Source organism: Mesoplodon densirostris, chromosome 11 (genome assembly GCF_025265405.1).
Source record: "Mesoplodon densirostris isolate mMesDen1 chromosome 11, mMesDen1 primary haplotype, whole genome shotgun sequence".
NCBI classification, from domain to species: Eukaryota; Metazoa; Chordata; class Mammalia; order Artiodactyla; family Ziphiidae; genus Mesoplodon; species Mesoplodon densirostris.
The window spans coordinates 67,141,198-67,159,774 of NC_082671.1; the positions used below are offsets into that span (position 1 = coordinate 67,141,198).

General features: G+C 50.3%; 3 protein-coding genes across 7 annotated transcripts; 1 reads left to right on the top strand and 2 right to left on the bottom strand.

The window, feature by feature from the left end:
* The first annotated feature begins 183 nt into the window (after positions 1-183).
* Positions 184-6,999, top strand: NDUFA6 (NADH:ubiquinone oxidoreductase subunit A6). Of its 2 annotated transcripts, XM_060112068.1 has the most exons (4): positions 184-349; positions 2,624-2,668; positions 5,964-6,079; positions 6,794-6,999. In XM_060112068.1, the coding sequence occupies exons 1-4, from the start codon at positions 211-213 to the stop codon at positions 6,923-6,925; spliced, it is 432 nt and encodes a 143-aa protein (XP_059968051.1). In that variant the 5' UTR covers positions 184-210; the 3' UTR covers positions 6,926-6,999. The 2 variants fall into 2 exon arrangements, with proteins under 2 accessions (XP_059968051.1, XP_059968052.1); XM_060112069.1 differs by lacking the exon at positions 2,624-2,668 and having other exon boundaries at positions 186-349.
* A 1,477-nt stretch (positions 7,000-8,476) lies between these two features.
* Positions 8,477-11,675, bottom strand: SMDT1 (single-pass membrane protein with aspartate rich tail 1). Its single transcript, XM_060113097.1, has 3 exons — positions 11,400-11,675; positions 9,787-9,927; positions 8,477-8,718 (listed from the first exon to the last, which is right to left on the bottom strand). Exons 1-2 carry the CDS (start codon positions 11,583-11,585, stop codon positions 9,790-9,792), a joined length of 324 nt encoding a protein of 107 aa, XP_059969080.1. The 5' UTR covers positions 11,586-11,675; the 3' UTR covers positions 8,477-8,718; positions 9,787-9,789.
* A 458-nt stretch (positions 11,676-12,133) lies between these two features.
* PHETA2 (PH domain containing endocytic trafficking adaptor 2) lies at positions 12,134-16,803 on the bottom strand. 4 transcript variants are annotated; one of them, XM_060113093.1, is made up of 3 exons: positions 16,616-16,803; positions 15,146-15,229; positions 12,134-14,336 (listed from the first exon to the last, which is right to left on the bottom strand). In XM_060113093.1, exon 3 carries the CDS (start codon positions 14,329-14,331, stop codon positions 13,543-13,545), a length of 789 nt encoding a protein of 262 aa, XP_059969076.1. In that variant the 5' UTR covers positions 14,332-14,336; positions 15,146-15,229; positions 16,616-16,803; the 3' UTR covers positions 12,134-13,542. The 4 variants fall into 4 exon arrangements, with proteins under 4 accessions (XP_059969076.1, XP_059969077.1, XP_059969079.1 ...); XM_060113094.1 differs by lacking the exon at positions 16,616-16,803 and adding an exon at positions 16,437-16,566; XM_060113096.1 differs by lacking the exon at positions 16,616-16,803 and adding an exon at positions 16,291-16,429.
* Between the last annotated feature and the right edge of the window lie 1,774 nt (positions 16,804-18,577).

An 18,577-nucleotide genomic window follows, 5' to 3' on the forward strand; every position in this document is an offset into this window, starting at 1 on the left:
GGGAGAGGGAGAGGGAGAGGGAGAGGGAGAGGGAGAGAGAGAGAGAGAGAGAGGCTTCTCAGCCAATCAGAGAGCCCCATAGCCGTTATCCCGCCCACCAGTAGTTTAGGGGCGGGACTTTAAGTTTTAGCCAATGAGAAAAAAGATTCGTCCCTCGGCCGGACTTAGGGTTGAAACGGGGTGAAGTTGGGAGGTGCTTTCTTTCGCAAGATGGCGGCGAGCGGCCTCAGTCGGGCTGCTGCTGCGGCCAGCATCTCGGTGAAGCCCATTTTCAGTCGGGACATGAACGAGGCCAAGCGGAGGGTGCGCGAGCTCTACCGCGCCTGGTATCGGGAGGTGCCGAACACTGGTGAGAGGCAGCGGCGCACGCGGGGCCCCGGAGGCAGCCGCCCAAGGTCGCCGCCGTCCCGGCCTCCCATTTCTGCCGGGCCGAGCCGAGGTCACCAGCTTGGGCAGAGGTGATTCCGAGCGCTTCAGGGAAGGAGGGTCACACGAGCCTTGGTGGGCCTGACCTGGCGGCGGCGGCGCCAGGGTCAGACCATTCGTGCTCTGCGTCGGAACCGCGCTGCTAGGGCGCCCTTGCCCTTTTGTCCCCCGGAATTCTTCCCGAACCTCTGGGAGGGAGAGCAAGGACTGTCAGTGACACGCTCACTTTATAGGTGAGGCAGCTGAGGCACCTAGAGGCGAAGTGATCCGCGCAAGGCCCAGAGCCAGCCCCTGGTGGATCTGGAACCCAGAGTCAACTCTTCCTGAATGTGTTTACAGACATCCATTAGGTTATATAAACAAAGGGGCGGTGGGATTTGAGCGATCATCTGGTTCCCACATCCCCCACAGAGAAAGAAGCAGAACCGGAGCAGGGAAGTGACTTTCCCAGGGTCATCCAGTAAGACAGTGGTGTCTTTTCCAGCCCCTCCGGGTAAGGTGCCTCCCTCCCCAGTCTCCGAAGTCTTTTTTTTTTTTTTTTTCCCTTTGGTACGCGGGCCCCTCACTGCTGTGGCCCCTCCCGTTGCGGAGCACAGGCTCCGGACGCGCAGGCTCAGCGCCCATGGCTCACGGGCCCAGCCGCTTCGCGGCATATGGGATCCCCCCCGGACCGGGGCACGAACCCATGTCTCCTGCATCGGCAGGCGGACTCTCAACCACTGCGCCACCAGGGAAGCCCTCCGAAGTCTTTTTACCTAGTTCCACAGGCCCCTAGTATTCCTTAGGAACTCCTTCCCCTGCCCCCCCAGAACCCCTGACTTCGCTTAGATGTCAGAGAACCAATCTGTTCACCCGAAGGACTAACATATAAGCTCCCCGGGTTCAGAGACTGTTCTTTCATCTTGGCATCCCCCTCAGCGCTGCCCAGTGTACCCGATGAAAGAAAACTTGGGGAAAATCCCATCTGAACTGTCAAGGACAGTACAGATGTCAGGGGCTGTCGATATTTGGTAATTTTGTTGATTTGATTTAGTGTGTTTTATCGTGTTTTTAAGTGAGCTGGAGCACCATAGCACCCCTTAGGGTGCCACTTCCTTGTCTGAGTGTGAGAAGCAGTAAAATGGGGTGGTTACATGGACTTGCCTCCACTTTCCCCTTAGTAGCTGTGTGACCGTGAGCAAGTTGTTTCATCTCACTATGCCTCAGTTTCCTCATCTGTAAAATGATAATATATAGTATCTTCTTCAGAGAGTTGCTCTGTTGAATAGGTGAATGCATCTAAAGTACTTAGGATAGTGTCTGATACTTAGACACTCATTAAGTGCTGGCTGCTACTGCTGTCTTGTTATTATTGTTACTGTCACGTGTAGGGCTCACTCTCCGTGCAGAACCCAGCTGTTTAATGTATGGGAGCTGTGTCAGCTCCAGTGTCACTTGTCCTCAAGCTGACTTTTTGAGAGGTTGCCCATGACCATAACTTAGACCCACAGGATACAAGGGAGGGAGAGACCAGAGTGATTGTGGGCGGGTTCAGGGACTACAAATATACATGCCTTCAGGGGACAGATGGATAATAGGCTTAGGGGAGTGACAGTAGCGCGTGTGTGTGTGTGTGTGTGTGTGTGTGTGTAGGGTGTATTCAAATGCAGATGTTTAAAAGCAGGTTTGCCTAGCAGAATACATCTATGAGTGCCCAAGAATACTTTCTTGTTGCAGGGAGGAGCAGGGGGTGGGGAACAAGACCCAGATGGCAGAAAGAATAGTTGGCAAAGGGTAAAAAAATCAGTGACTGAGTTGAGGATAGAACCCAGGTATCTAGCTCATTCAAAATCAACACCCTCCGAGACTTTCCCTCAAATACTGTTTGAGAAGATAAGCCCACAGTCAGAAGGGTCCTGAGAAGAGGAGAAGGCAGGGGGTTATAGGAGCCTGTAGAGCAGGGGGAGGTTGGCGGGGGGTCAATGGGGAGGATCAGTGATCTGTAGCTTGTCGTTTGCTCAGGCCTGTGTGTACACTGGTGTCATGACATCCATCACTGGGGATTCCAGCTGAGGATCCAAACTAAGGACTGGGAATAAGTAAAAGTATTGATAATAACTAACGTTCATTGAAATGCATACATGTGGCCCAGCACTATGCTAAATGCTTTACATTGCCTCATTTTAGGGTGGGTTCTAACTATTTCCCTGTCTTACAGATGAGAAAACTGAGGCACATAAACTTGTCTCACATCACACCATTAGTAAGTGGAAGAGCCAGACTTCAGACCCTGATTGTCCAACTGTTACAGTTGGCTCAGCTTCTGCTGTAGTTTTCCCTGAATCTCACGGGACCCAGTTATGCCGTGCTTGTGGAACAGAGTGCCATTTGCCTGGGTGGTTGCCTCTGCATGGGAGCACAGAACGAAACTGCCTTGGATTCCCTCCTTTGAAGAAATACTACATGCTGCTTGCTGGTTACAACACAACAGGAGACTTTCTATAGAAACCACTCATTTGTTTAATTTCCATTTCATTGGGTACCTCTTGTACTACAGGGTCAGTACTGGATGCCTAGAGAGATATGAAAGTGACTAAAACACAACCCTGCCTCCAGGGTCTTATGGTCTAGTCAGGAAGATAGGCGTATATAACCAGATCATTAAAACCCCCAATATAATAGCGGTATGGGAAGTAAGTGCTGAAATTTTTAATAGTTAACATCTGTATCGATGCTTTACTGTTTATAAGATGTTGTCACTTGATTTTCGCCACATTCCTGTAAAGAAGTTAGGTAAGAGGTTATTGTCTTCCCTATCTTGTAGGTGAAGAAATAGACTGAGGAGGCTGTACCCCAGGCAAGGTCCTAGTTCATGATGGTGTGGAGACCTTACCCAGCTTGTTTGACCCCAGATCCCATGTTCTTTTTTCATCCCACCATGCTGCCTTCCCATCTAAGGATCTCCCGGCAGTTGGTATGAATGCTACCAAAATGAATTGGAGCAGACGGCTGAGGACCATATCAGTGTCATCCTTCCTAACCTGTCAGAGCCTCCCTGACTCAGAAAAGCCTTAACAATAACTTGAGGAAAACACACAGACTATGGAAGTCACCTTCATCCAAAAGGGGCACTTCCATATCTTCTTTTTGTGCCTCTCAGATTTTTTCAAATCGAAATTAAAATATTCAGGATTCAAAGATTAAGCCAGGAATCTGTGAGTTGAGAAAGAACAGTTGGAAATGATTTACACCAGGGCTTCTCAACAGTGACATTTGTGCTGGATAATTCTTTGCTGTGGAGACTGTCCTGTGCATTGTGGGATGTTTAGCAACATCCCTGGCCTCCACCCAGTGATGCCATTAGCGTTCTCCCCCCTGGTTGTGATCATCAAAAATGCCTCCAGATGTTGCCAGTGTCCTGGTGGGCAAAAATCGTCACTGGTTTGACAACCACTGATTTAGACCAAAGAACAGTCCAGTGGGCTATAGCTTAGGCTGTTTCTCACTGGTGGAGGGGGTGTGTCCAGGGGGTTGAGGTGGGAGAAGGATGACTAGGAGAAAGCTATGAATTTGCCTCTTTAGAGACAAGGATTCTTAACCTGGGAGGATGGGCATTCAGGGATTCGTGAACTGACATTGTAGGCAAAACTTTGCATTTGTGCCTGTGAATATTTACCTGAGGAGAAGATTCATACACCCAGTGCTCTGGTGTGTGGTTCAGGAGATCTTGTGGAATGGGAGGAGGTGGACACCAGCTCCCCCAGTATGCACAGAGGCACCTTGCTTTTTTCTCCCAAGGTTGGGCAGGATTCTAATATGGAAACGCAGGAAAGGTAAGCACTGATAGCAGGGGAAGATTCCTCATACTCCTTTCCTTAAAAGAGCACAAAATTGTAAATTAAAAACCAATAAGCAACCTGGATTCTAGGCCCATGTTTGCCAGGGACCAGTAGTCTGACTTAAGGCAAGTCCCCACAGTCCTCTAGTGATAAGATTCTAAATTCCAGGATCCGTATTAGTTTGCATTCATTTGTGTCTCTGTCTTCTTACGGTCCCTTTGTTTGCTCTTTTCTAAAATTCCACATGTGATACTGTGGTGTTTAACAGCTAACTCTCTGTCAGGAAATCTAGATTTATAGTGTTTACCATTTTCAATGATGTAAATGTTCCCACCACGGTTGATTTTAAGCTATCAAGGTGAAGTCAGTGACGGCCGATCTGGGAAGAGATGTGTACAGTTGGCTCACCACGGCAGCCTGCTCCAGCACACCACTGGATCCTGAGTTCTCTCTCATGTGATCCTGTCTTCTCTGTTAACACTTAGCTACAAAGCTGGGATGCAGCTTCTCCTACTAGGTTTCTGCTATTGCTTATTCTTTGGTTGAATCAGCCTGGCATGATCTCTCCCTCAGCAGAAGCTTTATTTTTCTATTGCCATCACTAAGTTATGAGTATAATTAAAGATTCAAACTTTGTTGTTGGTTAATTCAGTCACTAGATAGCCCTCGTGGTTTTCAGAGCTGGTTGTGATAGTTCCATAGACGAGAGTGGACCTGTCACAGGAATGGCCACACCACAGGGTATCCTCACCAAGTGAGCCCACTGCCCTCCTCAACCACAGTGCTCATTCTAGCCTGTGAGCCTTGGTTAGGCTGTCCCCTGAGCCTCGCGTGCTCCTCTCTTCTGTCCTTATTCCACCTACCACACAAGGCCCTGTTCATGTCCTTGCCATCAGCAAATCCACTGAAGGCCAACTGCCAGAGGATGAGAATAAAAACACCTAATTTTCAAAGGACATCTGTATGCCTTGTCAAACTCCCAGGTCACTGAGTCTGTGCCACTATTTTAGCACTTAATCAGGGATTGCTGAATATTATGATTTTAATATGGGCACTCATGGATTTAAGAGCAGGAGCTACATCTTAAACTCCTCTCTTTCCTCCAGGTAACCTAATGTGGTAGTAATCGTTTGCTGGATTGATGCCTTTCCCTACCTGCACACGCAGCAGTCTCCCTCGACTCTTAAGTTTGCATGGTGCACAAACCTACACCATATCACTGTACATTAATTTCAACCATGTCATCTTTTGTCAGTTCCATGTAATAATAATGCTAACATTTATTGAGAGCTTATTCCATGCCAGGCACTGTTCGCTCATAGAATCCTCACAACAGCTCTGTAGTTACATGTGCTGTTGTCGTCCTTACTTCACTCACAAATAAATACACTCAGGCACAGAGAAGTGAACATACACAGAATCATATAGCTGATAAGTGACAGAGCTGGGATTTGAACCCAGGTTGTTCATGCTCTTGAACTGTGCTATGCTGCCTCTTCAAATGCAGGGGGCTTGTCGCCCCAAACAGATTTATGCTCTTTGAGAGCAAGTGCCATATCTCACGCTTCCGCACATCCTCAAGCACCTAGCTTAAGGTCAGGCTAGTATTTGGTGAATGGAATGAATGGGCAACCTATGTGTTCAATGACTAGCCGTTGACTCAGTTCTTTTAAAAACACGTTTTAACCATCTCTACCCTGAATCATGTTTTCTCTTTAGTGCATTTATTCCAGCTAGACATCTCTGTGAAACAGGGACGGGATAAAGTCCGAGAAATGTTTATGAAGAATGCCCACGTCATAGACCCCAGGGTGGTTGATCTTCTGGTGATTAAGGTAACTAACTCTCCCTGACTGATTTTAAAGAGCAGCCAGCTTGTCCAGAGCTTCTCAGTCTTCTCAGATGAACATTTTATCTCCAAGTTTAAAAGCAACGACTAGGTCAGCAACTGTTACATAGTGTTTCAAAGGAATAGTTCAACTTGGAGGTTCTCACCTGGTTAAATAGATTATAAGATTATTCAGGGGAAAATCCACTGGGGCTTACATTTTAAAACTAAAAAGAGGAAAGTTTGAACTCTTCTTGAACCTCATCCCCGGAAGTTACTGCTTCACCTGGTTGCCAATTTTCAGCCGGAATAGCAGGCCATGGAGTCAGATCCTGCGCCTGATTCTGTCTCTCTGGTCCGTCTCATTAGCATCAGTGGCAACTTCAGCATGTGGGCCAGTAAATAACACGGAAAGAATGTTAAGCAGGAATGTAGATTAAGCCAGTCAAGTTAGGCAGTCGGGGCAGAGGCCTGGTAACCTGAAGTCTCTTCTTGGAACCAGTCAGCCAGAGAGTTAAGGAGTATTTGAAAGATCTCAGAATTACTTAGTCCAACCACCTCATTTTCCAGATGCAGAAAGTATGGTCTAGACACAGTATGTTACTTGCCCAAGGTCACTCAGCAAGTCAGTGCCAGAGCAGAGAATCGAGTCCTGGCCTTCATTGTTGTATTCCTTCCACTCAACCACTCTGACTGAAGACCTCTCCCCTCACTTGTGCAGGGAAAGATGGAACTGGAAGAAACAATTAAAGTGTGGAAGCAGCGGACACACGTTATGCGGTTTTTCCATGAAACAGAAGCACCAAGGCCAAAGGATTTCCTGTCCAAGTTCTATGTTGGGCATGACCCGTGAAATCACTCAATGGAAAAGTGCATGTTGATATTTAAATATTTTAGAGCACAAATAAACTCAATATATGATGGTCATTTCATGATAGATTTCCATTGGTGAACCAATGAGCAGCTCTACTTCTGCAGTCTCGCTTTTTGTCTGAACAAGTTGAACACACCACCTGTTCTTTCCTGTCTCCTGAAGTGTGGTGTTTCCATTAAATTAGATTCTCTTTTCTCAGAGCCTTGCATGTTGGTAAACAGGAATGGTGAGGCCATCTGCTCAGAAACTGCTGTTCTGGGTGTGATGCTGGATGGCTTTGTTAACTTAGCTGTGTTTCTGCAGCCCCCAGGATTGGATATTTTGGTGTAATGGCACAGATTATCCAAAATCAGCCAGCTCTTGCTATTGGAGGAGGATCTGAGCAGCACTAAAAGGCCCAGAAGTAGAGCTGACAAGCTGGGCTATTTTTCCCTGGGTTTCCCTGAAGAAAATGGCTGCTCAGAGGCCTAACCCCCTATCTGCAACAAGCACTGGTCCTTAAGATGAAATTAACTTCCTTGTCAATCAGGCATCCTGCTAGGGACCCAGCTGTTCAGTGCACGCACATTAGTATTCCCTTTGCAAACGGAGTGTAGCTCTAGCGATGAGAATAAATCTTGACCCAGGTTAAAGACCTGATCTCTGTTTGCTTTGGATGGTAGTCTTCTCTGTGCCTTCCCTGGACAGTCTAAATGCTGGAGAAAGGGGTTCAGTATCTATAGGTACAGTCGCCCTGAGGATTCCCAGATTTTTCAGCACCAACAACCCCCTTATTTTTTTTGTTGTTATTTTTAACACCTTTATTGGAGTATGATTGCTTTACAATGGTGTGTTAGTTTCTGCTTTATAACAAAGTGAATCAGTTATACATATATCCCCATATCTCTTCCCTCTTGCGTCTCCCTCCCTATCCCACCCCTCTAGGTGGTCACAAAGCACCGAGCTGATCTCTGCTACGTGGCTGCTTCCCACTAGCTAGCTATTTTACGTTTGGTGGTGTATGTGTCCATGCCACTCTCTCACTTCATCCCAGCTTACCCTTCCCCCTCCCCGTATCCTCAAGTCCATTCTCTAGTACGTCTGTGTCTTTATTCCCATCTTACCCCTAGGTTCTTCATGGTCATTTTTTTTAAGAGTCCACATATATGTGTTAGCATACGGTATTTGTTTTTCCCTTGCCCTTTATTATTTTTTCATCTAAGGAATCCAAGTTTTGAAAGAATTCTAAAAAGTGGTATTTCTCAAGGAGTTTTAAACAATCAAAGCTTCTTCTGATTGCATGGGATAACTAGCCAGTGTTACTCAACACAAAAGCTTGAGCCTTCAGTTAGCCTGTGCAGCTGTTGGGCTTTTGTAAATAATGAAAATTGGTCCCAGGTCCCCATGGTTACCTTGTGGATCCATAGGGGCCTGGAGGCCCTGCGTTGTAAATCAGACCTATTTGTTCAGCTGATAGAGATAGGACAGCAGAGTGAAGAAACTGCAACTAGAGCCTACTTGTATTGAGAAACTTCAGCCATCACTCAGTCATACAGAGCTGCTGTTTATTATGTTTATTCATAATTTGATTATGCTTAGTGGACAGCACATCGCCAGGAACCTCCCAGAGCCTGGGGATCTAAGCTATGGTCACAGACCATGCAGGAGGCTTCACGGGGGTTGGGAGGCTGAGGGCTTTCCCTGGGCCCATCTGCTGATAGGGAAGGAGGAGAGGCTGCGAGCATCACCATTTCTTAAGTTAGGGCTTTCTCCTTTCTGTACTTCTCCATGCCCTGCAAGAAAGGAAAGCAGCAGTCAGTTGGGTGACAGAGCCGTCCTCTTACCATATACCGAAAGAATTCCATAGAGTGGTTCTACCAAACACGGCAGGAGATAGGCAGTTTTGAGTACATTCAATTATTCATTCATATATATACTGAACATTCACCAGAGACCGGGCACTGGGGGCCTGAAGGTATAAAAAGACATGTTCCCTACAGCAAGAATATGGTCAAGTAGAGTTTAGGGTATATCTTAAGCATATAATACTGACTGTCACAAGAGGTACTGGTCAGGAGACGGAGCAGTCACTTTCAAATGGAGGAAAGACTTCATCAAAGATAATGAAGAATTGGTGGAAATGAGAGCAGTGGGAAATAATCTTTCAACTGGGAGGAATAATGGGTCACTGGGAGTGGGTAAGAGAGAGAGTAACTCAAGAGATAGTGAATATTGGGGATAGGTATGTGGTTGGGAATGTGGAAGATAAGGCTGGAAGAACAGGTGTGACCAGATCATAGCAAGCCTTAAATGCCACACTAAAGAGTCAGGAGGGTCCTTGTTTATAACAGTAATGCAGCCAGTCAGCACATACTAGGGCACAGGAAGTCAGCACAAGAAAGCTGAATGGAACTGGCACAGGGGAGGGGTTTGTGAGCAGTGTATGAACCAGGCAGCAGTGCCTGTGTACAGGCTGTGCTGGTGCAGAGCTTGGTAACCAGAGCTCACTGATGAGGGCCTGCAGTTTCTAAATTTCAATGTGGAGCTGGTGAGATGAAGTTGTTTGTGGTGGGTGTGTAAGGCATATTAAATTGTCAAGAAAATTTGTGGGTTGAGAAAATTGAGTGTACATGAAAGGGCAAATAGAAAAGGCTGGCTGGGATCCAACCTGGTTGGAAGAGACGCCAGTGAATTTATAAGTCAGTAAGATAGTTTCCTTCATCCAGCATAGGGAAAAGGTGACATAAAAACATTAGTCACCAAGTCAGTCAATGCATTAAAAGTCTGTGCTTCTGCTTCGAATGTCCAGATTCTGCTACCAAGCCAAACTGCATCACAGTTTCATCAAAAGCAAGTCTTACCTATTAGTCGTCATCATCATCATCCTCTGGAACAAAAATATCATGCTCCTCAAGTAGAGCAGCAAAGTTCTTGCTAATTAGCGTCCCGACATAGAGAAAGGGGATCACAATGGAGAACACACGGAGAAGGCCGAAGGACATCTGCAGAGGGTCAAAGTGGTGGCTGTGAGCGCCAGAGCCCATTCTAGTAGGACCACAGAAGGCCTGGCCCTCTCGGGGGCATTCCCTCCTGTGGACCTGAGATCCATCATAAGCAACTTGATTTTAAAGTCCTTGGAAAAGTTCAGAGCAAGAAAAAAAATTACAAGAAGAGATAAAGTGATTTTATGGCCATCAAACTGTACACTGGAAAGAGAAGCACAAGGTACTCACAGACATCTAAAAGTTAGGGCACAATCTATTAATTACTTGCAGATACTCATAAACAGGTGAGAAAGTACTACAAGCTGGACTAGCGAATAGAGTTCAGCTCTCCTTGAACAAACTACTAAATACATGAAAATAGATTACAAAAAAATGAACATGTACAGTGAAGGGATATTCTACACAGTTCTTTAACTGGTTCCCTGATGCCTGAGAAATCTGATTTCACTACATTAAATTTTAGAAATATGTTTTGAAAATTGAGCATGTCTTTATATTAAAAGACTAGCTATTTAAATGCACTGGCGGAGTTTCAGTAAAATTTCAACATTTCCTCTCATATCTTCCTACGGAGTTTCAAAAAAAAAGTTGTTTTTTTTTTTCCTCTTCAGTTGTGCCTCTTTAAAGGCATCTCTTCCCCAACATGACCGTGCTTCCTGCTGTGAAACAGCCCTGAACTCACCTTGTGTGACCTTGCGTCGGCCAGACTAGCTTTAAAAGAATGTTTTGTAACTCTCACACAGCGCTGGAGTCAAAAAGCAAACTTACTTGGTATAAGGGACTGTTCCTGTTTTACTGAGAAAACTCCAAGGGTACTGAGGGCATGTGATAACACTCAGTGGTGGGAAAAAATAGGATCTGGTGGGAGTTGTACCAACAGGAAATCTGAATTCCGGAACCTAAGTCAGCTGCTAGCTTTGGACACTGGCTTCACTAGTCAGGCCCCTGATTCTTCATTAGTAAAAACACTGATAGTAATGATTCTCTGCACACCCAATCACATGAAATTAAATACTAGGTCAAAACTCGCAAAAAGATAAGGTCTGTCCCACTTACCCTTTATTTACAAAGTCATTCCACAATTCGTTTTTCATCCCATCAACTCTATGGTAGAGAGGTTACATGACTTGTCTATACTGGACGCATAAAGCGGAGTCTTGTGGCTCCGGAGAGCCAGGGCACCGCACTCCTCACGATGAGCTAGTGCAAAGTGCCGTCTTTCTCCGCTCTTGCCCCCCATCTTCTTCTGTCTCCACGAACCCTGCTCAACTCCCGGATCTAACCCGACCATTTCCTCCCATTTGTCAAAATTAGCAGCGCATTAGCGCAAAACTTTGTCCTTGATCCGTCTTCCGGTCTAAGGCGGTCGTTCGACTGGCCTTTGCTCCTATCAATCAGCGTGAGCCCGCACACACTCCCCACAATGACTGTCCTCGGCCCCTTCGCCCCGCCTCCAGGCAGACACTCACTTTCACCGGTTTGGGCAAAATGGCGCCGCTGCGAGTAACGATGACTGACCTCGATGGTACCAGACTCCGAAATAAGCCGCCCCGTCCGGTGGAGACATCGCCACCTTTCCCCAGGCTCAGCCCGCTCCGGAAAGCCCCAGATCCGACGGGTGCCAGCGCCAGCCAGCGACCCGCTCCGGACGCCATCTCCCAGCTGCCCCCCCTAGTCCGGGCACCTGCAACCCACCTCCCGGCCCCCGTGCCGCCCTCGGGAAGAACGCCGCCCGAAGCCTCGCGAGGCTTTAGGGATCAGACGAGAGGTCCAGCTCACAGACTTGCGCAATGCGCCTAGTGCCTGTTGCGGCCCGACATGGTGACGTCAGGAGGATGACGCCAAGGGCCCGGTACACCCCTCATTCCGGGCCTGGTGGGCGGGGCCACCTGAGTGGAGTTGTCCTTGTGAAGCCTTCAGATTTCTGTCATTGTTGCCGCACCCGGGACCGCCTGGGCGTGGCAGAGCAGGGGGCTGTTGAAATGAGAAACCACTTTAATTGAACTTCAAACTATTGTATTTTTTTTAACAATTTAAAAATCCAAATTTGTTACTCGTGCTACTTGAATGATTTTGGAATTTTATTTCATGCCAAGGTATATGTTATGTATAGCTAAATGGAAAATATATCTGAAAAGGGGGGAAATGGGGGCTTTCACACAAACTGTCCAGGTGATTGCGAAAGTAAACGAGCCAAAATAAGTAATAAAAAAACATAATGTTTTAATCGTATAAAAAGCACTGTAACAATAAGCAAGATAACAAAAAGCCCGTAGTGTCTGTGTATAAAACAAGATGCATCGGGGCTGTGGGGCTCCCATACAAGGCTGGGAAGGTGGCCCCTCTTCTTGGGAAACAGGCCTGGCTTCCTAGGAACTGGTTCAGGACCCTGGATGGCATGTCAGCCTCCTGAACTTAAGAGGCTCTGAGCCGAAGCCTCTAGCTCAGGCTGTCCAAGGCCCCAATAAGGGAGAGAGGCTAAGGGGAAGATTGTGTATATTGGAGGAGGGGGATGACTGGACCAGGCTCTGCATCTTCCATCCAGCCACTGCCACCACACCCCTAGGCTATCAGGCTGATCTGGCCTCTGGCTCTGTCCAACCAGCCACTTTTCCTCTCAGAACAATCGATAAAGCAAATGCTTGGCGCCATGCTGGTGAGAGAGTAGGAACAAGAGGATCTTGGCAGGTACACACTGGGTGCCGAGCAAGACTGTGCACGAGTTCCTAGGGGGTTTCAGGATCAGGAGCATCTCTCTGGGAGTCCAGCCAAGAGAGAGGAGTTTATCACAGCGTGCCAGGAAGCCTGTGCCCAAGCTCCTAGATGCCCAGGACTGAAAACCAAAGTAAGAAACTGGCTTTCCCAGGGAGCCTCACTGCCTCCCCACTTCAGCTTCCCACTTGGCAGCTGAGGACAGAGTACAGGAAGGATTTCTGCTGACATATAAAAGCTACTGGCCCTCCTGGGGCAAGGACCAAGCACTGTCTGTTGACAGGGCAGCCAGGGAAAGAAGATGGGGCCCTAACACTTTCAGAGCAGGATAAATCCCTCTTGACTGGCTAAGTGCCCTCTCCCTCCAAAGGGTCCTGTCCAAATTGCAGAGTGGGGGTCCCATGCCCAATTTTCTCATCACTCAGAGTGAGCCGGGCCCCAGAAACCCCCATAACACAGTAAATCCACTTTTTCTGACAATATCAGTCCCTCAAGCCAACACTGCAGCCAACTTCTGGTATTTATACAAGATTCCCCATGTTGGAAATTGTGTCTGTAGAATCGTGTGTAGGTGAAAGGCAGAGCGGCCTGTGGTCATGTAATATTCCCCACTTCCTCCATTTCATTAATATCCCCTAAGAGAGGGGCAGTCAGGAGACCTAGGTCTGTGGCTGCTGAGCAAGCCACCTCTCCTCTCTGGCCCTCAGGAAATAAAGGGGTTGAAAGTTAATGATTCCTCAGTCCCCTCTAGGCGTGAGGGTGGATCTGTAACCTGAAGCAAGCCTAAAAAGCAGGAAGGGGAGAACTCACATCCAACAGCAACTTCAGAAACCAGTAAACATTAAACTCTTGAAAAAGCACTGGCACTGGTGTCCTGACCAGCAGGACAAGGGCCCAGGCTCAGGGCCTATCCCGTTCCTCACATTCTGGCTGGCTCCCCTGGGCACTCTGCAGCCACGCCCGCCTCAGCTCCATAATCTCCTGGCCATACCAGTCATGTAGAGTAGAGAAGCAGGAGGTCTCAGGGGACACGGGGCTCTGCCCCCTGCCTAGGAGGAGGCTGGCAGGGCCCTGCAACTCCCATTCGGCCAAGCCCCGCCCTACTGGCCTGCTGCCCCCTTCTTCCACCGAGGCCATAGGTCTACAATCTCTGGAGAGGGAGTGACCGTTCTCCAGGCCAGGAGACCAGTGGTCAGGAGCCTGGGGCTTACAGCGGCTGGGAATGGCCTTCCAGGATGAGTGGCGATGCAGGTCCAGGCTGTGGCGGGCATCACGCAACTGGCTCTCCAGCTCACGCACCACCAGGCGCATGTAGCCAAAGCTTGCCCTGGACAGTGCCTTCACCCAGGCCTCCTGGGCCGCTGGCCCATCTGCCGCGAGCAGGTGTGGGCGCACTCCAGGGGCATCAAAGCGGATGGCAAAGGCAAACTCTTCAGGCACGGGAGCCTCGGCCAACTCCACTGTGCAGCCCTCCAGCACCACTAGGCTCAGGGGGGCCCGGCCCTCTCGACTGTCAAAGGAGAACAGCAGGTTGCCTTTAAGGACAAACCAGCACCTTCGGCCAGTGCCACTGGGGGTGGGTGGAGTCCCTGCGCCCCCCCAAGTGCGCAGGAAGCCTGCGTGGTCTGCTGGGGAGTCGCTCAGGGCGTAGTGGGCCACACTCCTCTCGTTCAGCTTCATGGCTCGCATAAGAACTGTGAGGTGAGAGAGGTGGACACAGATCAGAGGGAGGCAGCCCTTGTGCCCCTGTGGGAAAAAGAGCACTGGCTCTGGAAAGACCTGGGCCCCAGGCCTGTGGGCTCTTCTCACTTGCTGTGCCCTGAGGCTCTCAGTGTCTTCATCTGTGAAATGGGCTAGTCTCCCCTGCCTTTTCTCTCAAAGGGCTATTGTGAGGATCATGCAAAAAATTGGACATCAGAGGACTCAGAGAAAAGGATAATGTGATTGTATCAGACCAGGAAGTATGGCAGGGCTTTGACACAGCTGTTTAAAACCCAAAGGAAAAGGTATCAGCTGAGCTGAAGTGGATCCCAAACTCATAAAAACCATTGTGCTTAAACCATCCCCTAATCTGAGGGCCCCTTAGCTCCAACCCTGAAGCCAAACATCCAGGGTTTCTGTGACCCCTGTGCACCCCTGCTGGCCTCTCATTTGTTAATGGCACAGCTGTCCTTTAGTAGCCTTCAGGGCCAGATAGGGCTGGAGTGGGGCAGGCCTGCCTCATTCCTCCATCAGTGTGGGTTCGGACAGGGACCTGCTCAGTAAATAAGAGCGAAGTACAAACACAGGGCACGGCTGAGTAGGATCAACCTCAACCACTGAACGCTGGTGCCCCACAGGTCACAAGTGGCATCTCATCCAACTGTCCTCCTGACTCGCAGAAAACTGAGGTCAGGACAGTGAAGGTGAACTGCCCACGGTCACATGGCCAGTGAGAAGCGGAGCTTGGTCTCCTGATTCCCTCCCACCCTTTGGGGGCAAGTCTTGGCAGTGACCCACTTACCAGCAGAGCTCACTGGGCAGGGGCAGGGGCCTCTCTTGTCTGGCCACACAGCTCAGCCCTTTGACCACGTGGTTTCCGGGGCACCTGCAAAAGAATTCTCAAACCCAGTCAACCCATCCTAAGGGATGAAAACTCCTACTCAGGCTTTGGGGACAAATGAAACCACCGCCTCCTCCAGGAAGCTTTCCCTGACCACCCCCCCATCACAGGACCACCCAGGCCCCGCGCTTATGAGCAACTTAAGGAGCTGAGTCCCATTGTCCCGATCATCACTCTTCAGACCTCACTGCCCTGCCCTCTAATGCTAGGTCAGCGTTAAAGTCCCTCATAGCTTCTTGCTTTTCCCTTCTAGCACTTGTCACAGTTTATTTGTGGTCGTTAAGTAAGCTAATCTGAGAGGCCTGTCCTGATCATTATATCTAAGGTGGTCCTGAACACGAAGGTGGTCTGATCTAAGGTGACCCAACCAGCACATCCCTCACTTCTGTTTTCATCCCGCAATGATCTCCTTTGTGTTTACACCGCTGTCCCCAGCCCCAGAATGTCTCCCAGTGTAACCCCCAATATCCAGCCCCTTGCAGGGCTTGGGAAAGCCCTCTGAAACTATTTGTTAAAATAACTGTGACTACAACAGTGGACAAAATAAAGTCCCTCCCTCCTGGAGCCTACATTTCAGCGAGGGAGACACGCTGTAAAAAAAAGACAAAAATAAATAATAATTAGTGAATTTTTAAATTAATTAAATAATAAATAACGTAAGGACCGGTCTTGACAAGGGCTATGGAGAGAAGCAAGCAGGGTCCTGAGATGGGAAGGGGCCTTTCTCCGATGGTGGTCGAGGAGAAGGAGGGGGAGAACACAGATGTTTCCTCGAGGAGTGGCCTCACCTCTGGGGCGCGGAGAGGGGTTCCGGAGCCCACCGAACTGTCTCCGCACCCCCTCACGGGGACAGGCGTCTTCTCCCACCCACCTCCCCGCTCCGGGGATGTGAGGCCCGGACTTCGACCCCGGCGGGAAGCCGGTGCACCGCGTTTTTCTGAATTCTTTTGTTAGAGGAGCGGCGGGCTGGGGCCGGGGACTCGCTGGCCGGTGGCCACCGCCGGGAGCCCCTAACCCGCTGTCTCCCTGAAAGAGGGTCGCCTCACCGGGAACTCCCCGGCGAGCGCCGCAGACTCCGGGTGCGGCGGCCGCCTCGGTTTCCCCATCGCGCACGGAGCTGTCCCGCCACGTCCCCGCGGGCCACGCCCTCCCGGAGGCCGCCGCCTCCCGAGCCCGCCGGGCCCGCTCTCACCTCCGCGCCCCCAAAGCCCAGGGGGGCGACCCGCGGGGTGGGCTGCGGCCGCGGCCAGGGGCGATTCCGGCTCGGGACCCCTCGCCTCCGCCCGGGCCGCTAACTTGGCCACGGGAGCCGAAAGACTCCGCTTGGGCGGCTCGAGTTACCGCCCCCGCCCCTCCCCGCCCACTACTCACTAGGCCTCGCGATCCGCGAAGCCGCCCCGCGATCCATGCCCGAGGGAAACTGAGGCCCGACAGGCCGTGACCCGCCTGAGCCACAGTGCTGGTCAGTGGTGGGAGGCCTCGAACGCAGAGTCCCACCTCAGGCCGTCCGAGGGCCTCGGACCCAGTCCACCTCCCAGAGAACTCGGAGACCTTCCCTTCCCCCCTCCAGTCCCCCTCTCCCCGCCCGGCCCACTTCTCCCGCAGAGCCAAGTCTGGGACGGCCTCGGCCCAGACGCCTCCTCTGGGCGGGCTCCTATCCAGCCCGCGAGGCCCGGCCCAGCTTCCCAGCCACCCAACCCGGCCCCTGGAGTCTCCGGGACCTCTGCTTCTGGGGATTATCCATTTCTGCTTCCGCCACTCCCGCCGGCCCGAAACGCAACTTCAGGGCCCAGACTCCGCCTGGAGTCAGTCGACAGCTAGGCCTGCAGTGAAGGTTGCAGGAGTGCACAACCAAACGCAGGAGGCTAGGGTTTCCCAGCAGCCCTGGAAGCCGGTGAGCTCAGAACATCTGCCCATGAATTTGCTGGTCCCCACGTCAGAGTTCTGCCCTTGCAGTTCCTGCAGCCTAGAATGCTCTTCCTTCTCAAGCCTACCCCTCGGCTCTAACTCCTCAGGGCTCCTTCACATCATTTAGGTCTCAGCTCAAATGTCCCCTCCCTGGCCATGAGAAAGTAGCCTACCTGCAGGTCTCTGTCACATCCCTGGGTTGTATTTTCATTATAGCACTAACCACTTATAAGAAAAGCTTCCCTACACTCATGCTTTTATTTCCTGTTTATTATGTCTCCCCCATTAACTTTTATTCAGTTAATAATAGAAACCATGGGCTTCCCTGGTGGCGCAGTGGTTAGGAATCCACCTGCCAATTCAGGGGACACGGGTTTGAGCCCTGGTCCGGGAAGATCCCACATGCCGCAGAGCAACTAAGCCAGTGTGCCACAACTACTGAGCCCGCGAGCCACAACTACTGAAGCCTGTGCGCCTAGAGCCCGTGCTCTGCAACAAGAGAAGCCACCGCAATGAGAAGCCCGTGCACCGCAATGAAGAGTAGCCCCCGCTCGACACAACTAGAGAAAGCCCGCTCACAGCAAGGAAGACCCAAGGCAGCCGAAAAATAAAATAAATAAATAAATAAAATTTTTAAAAAGTAATAGCAACCATAATAAATGTGTTAGAAGGCAATACATTTTGTGGAAAATATAGAGCAGGGGCAAGGAGACTGGGAGCTGGGGCAGTAGGGCGGTTGCAATTTTCAAAAGAATGGTCAGGGTAGGGCTCACTGCGAAGGTGACATCTGGGAAATACCTGAAGGAAATGAAGGAGCCAGTCGTGCCAAAATCTGGAGGAAGAGTATTCCAGGCAGATGGAACAGCTAGTGCAACGGCCCAGAGGCCTGTTGTGTTTGAGGAACTGCAAGGAGCGGGGGCAGGGAGGAGCAGCTGGAGGTGGCGTCAGAATGTGTGGCCTGGGGCTCTGTAAACCTGTGAGGGCTGTTACTCCAGGCTGAAATGAACACGGTCTTGAGCTATGTTTGAAAGCAGCGGTCCCCAACCTTTTTGTCACCAGGGACCGGTTTCGTGGAAGACAATTTATCCACGGAAGTGGGGAGCGGGGGCGGTGGGGGGCTGGTCAGGCGGTGATGCGAGCGACGGCGAGCGGGGAGCGGCAGATGAAGCCTCACATGCTTGCCCGCCGCTCACCTCCTGCTGTGCGTCCTGGTTCCTAACAGCCCGTAGACCTCCGCGGCCCGAGGGTGGAGGACCCCTGTTTTAAAGGATTTCTCTGGCTGCTAAGGAGAGAATAAATGTGGGTGGAAGCAGACGGGTGAGGAGGCTGCTGGAGTAATACAGGCAAGATGTGATGGGGGCTGGGAGAGTAGAGAGAGGTGGCCAGATTCAGGATGGGCTTTGAAGGTAGAGAGCGCAAGGTTTG

What these genes read in the sequence shown, in the direction of transcription:
- NDUFA6 (XM_060112068.1), top strand. Translation starts at nt 211, where the DNA reads ATGGCGGCGAGCGGCCTCAGTCGGGCTGCTGCTGCGGCCAGCATCTCG. An exon ending in TCGGGAGGTGCCGAACACTG is followed by an intron (nt 350 to 2,623) that starts GTGAGAGGCAGC and finishes CCTGTCTTACAG; the next exon opens with ATGAGAAAACTGAGGCACAT. An exon ending in TTGATCTTCTGGTGATTAAG is followed by an intron (nt 6,080 to 6,793) that starts GTAACTAACTCT and finishes TCACTTGTGCAG; the next exon opens with GGAAAGATGGAACTGGAAGA.
- SMDT1 (XM_060113097.1), bottom strand. Translation starts at nt 11,585, where the DNA reads ATGGCGTCCGGAGCGGGTCGCTGGCTGGCGCTGGCACCCGTCGGATCT. An exon ending in TTTTGCCCAAACCGGTGAAA is followed by an intron (nt 9,928 to 11,399) that starts GTGAGTGTCTGC and finishes GACCCTCTGCAG; the next exon opens with ATGTCCTTCGGCCTTCTCCG.
- PHETA2 (XM_060113093.1), bottom strand. Translation starts at nt 14,331, where the DNA reads ATGCGAGCCATGAAGCTGAACGAGAGGAGTGTGGCCCACTACGCCCTG.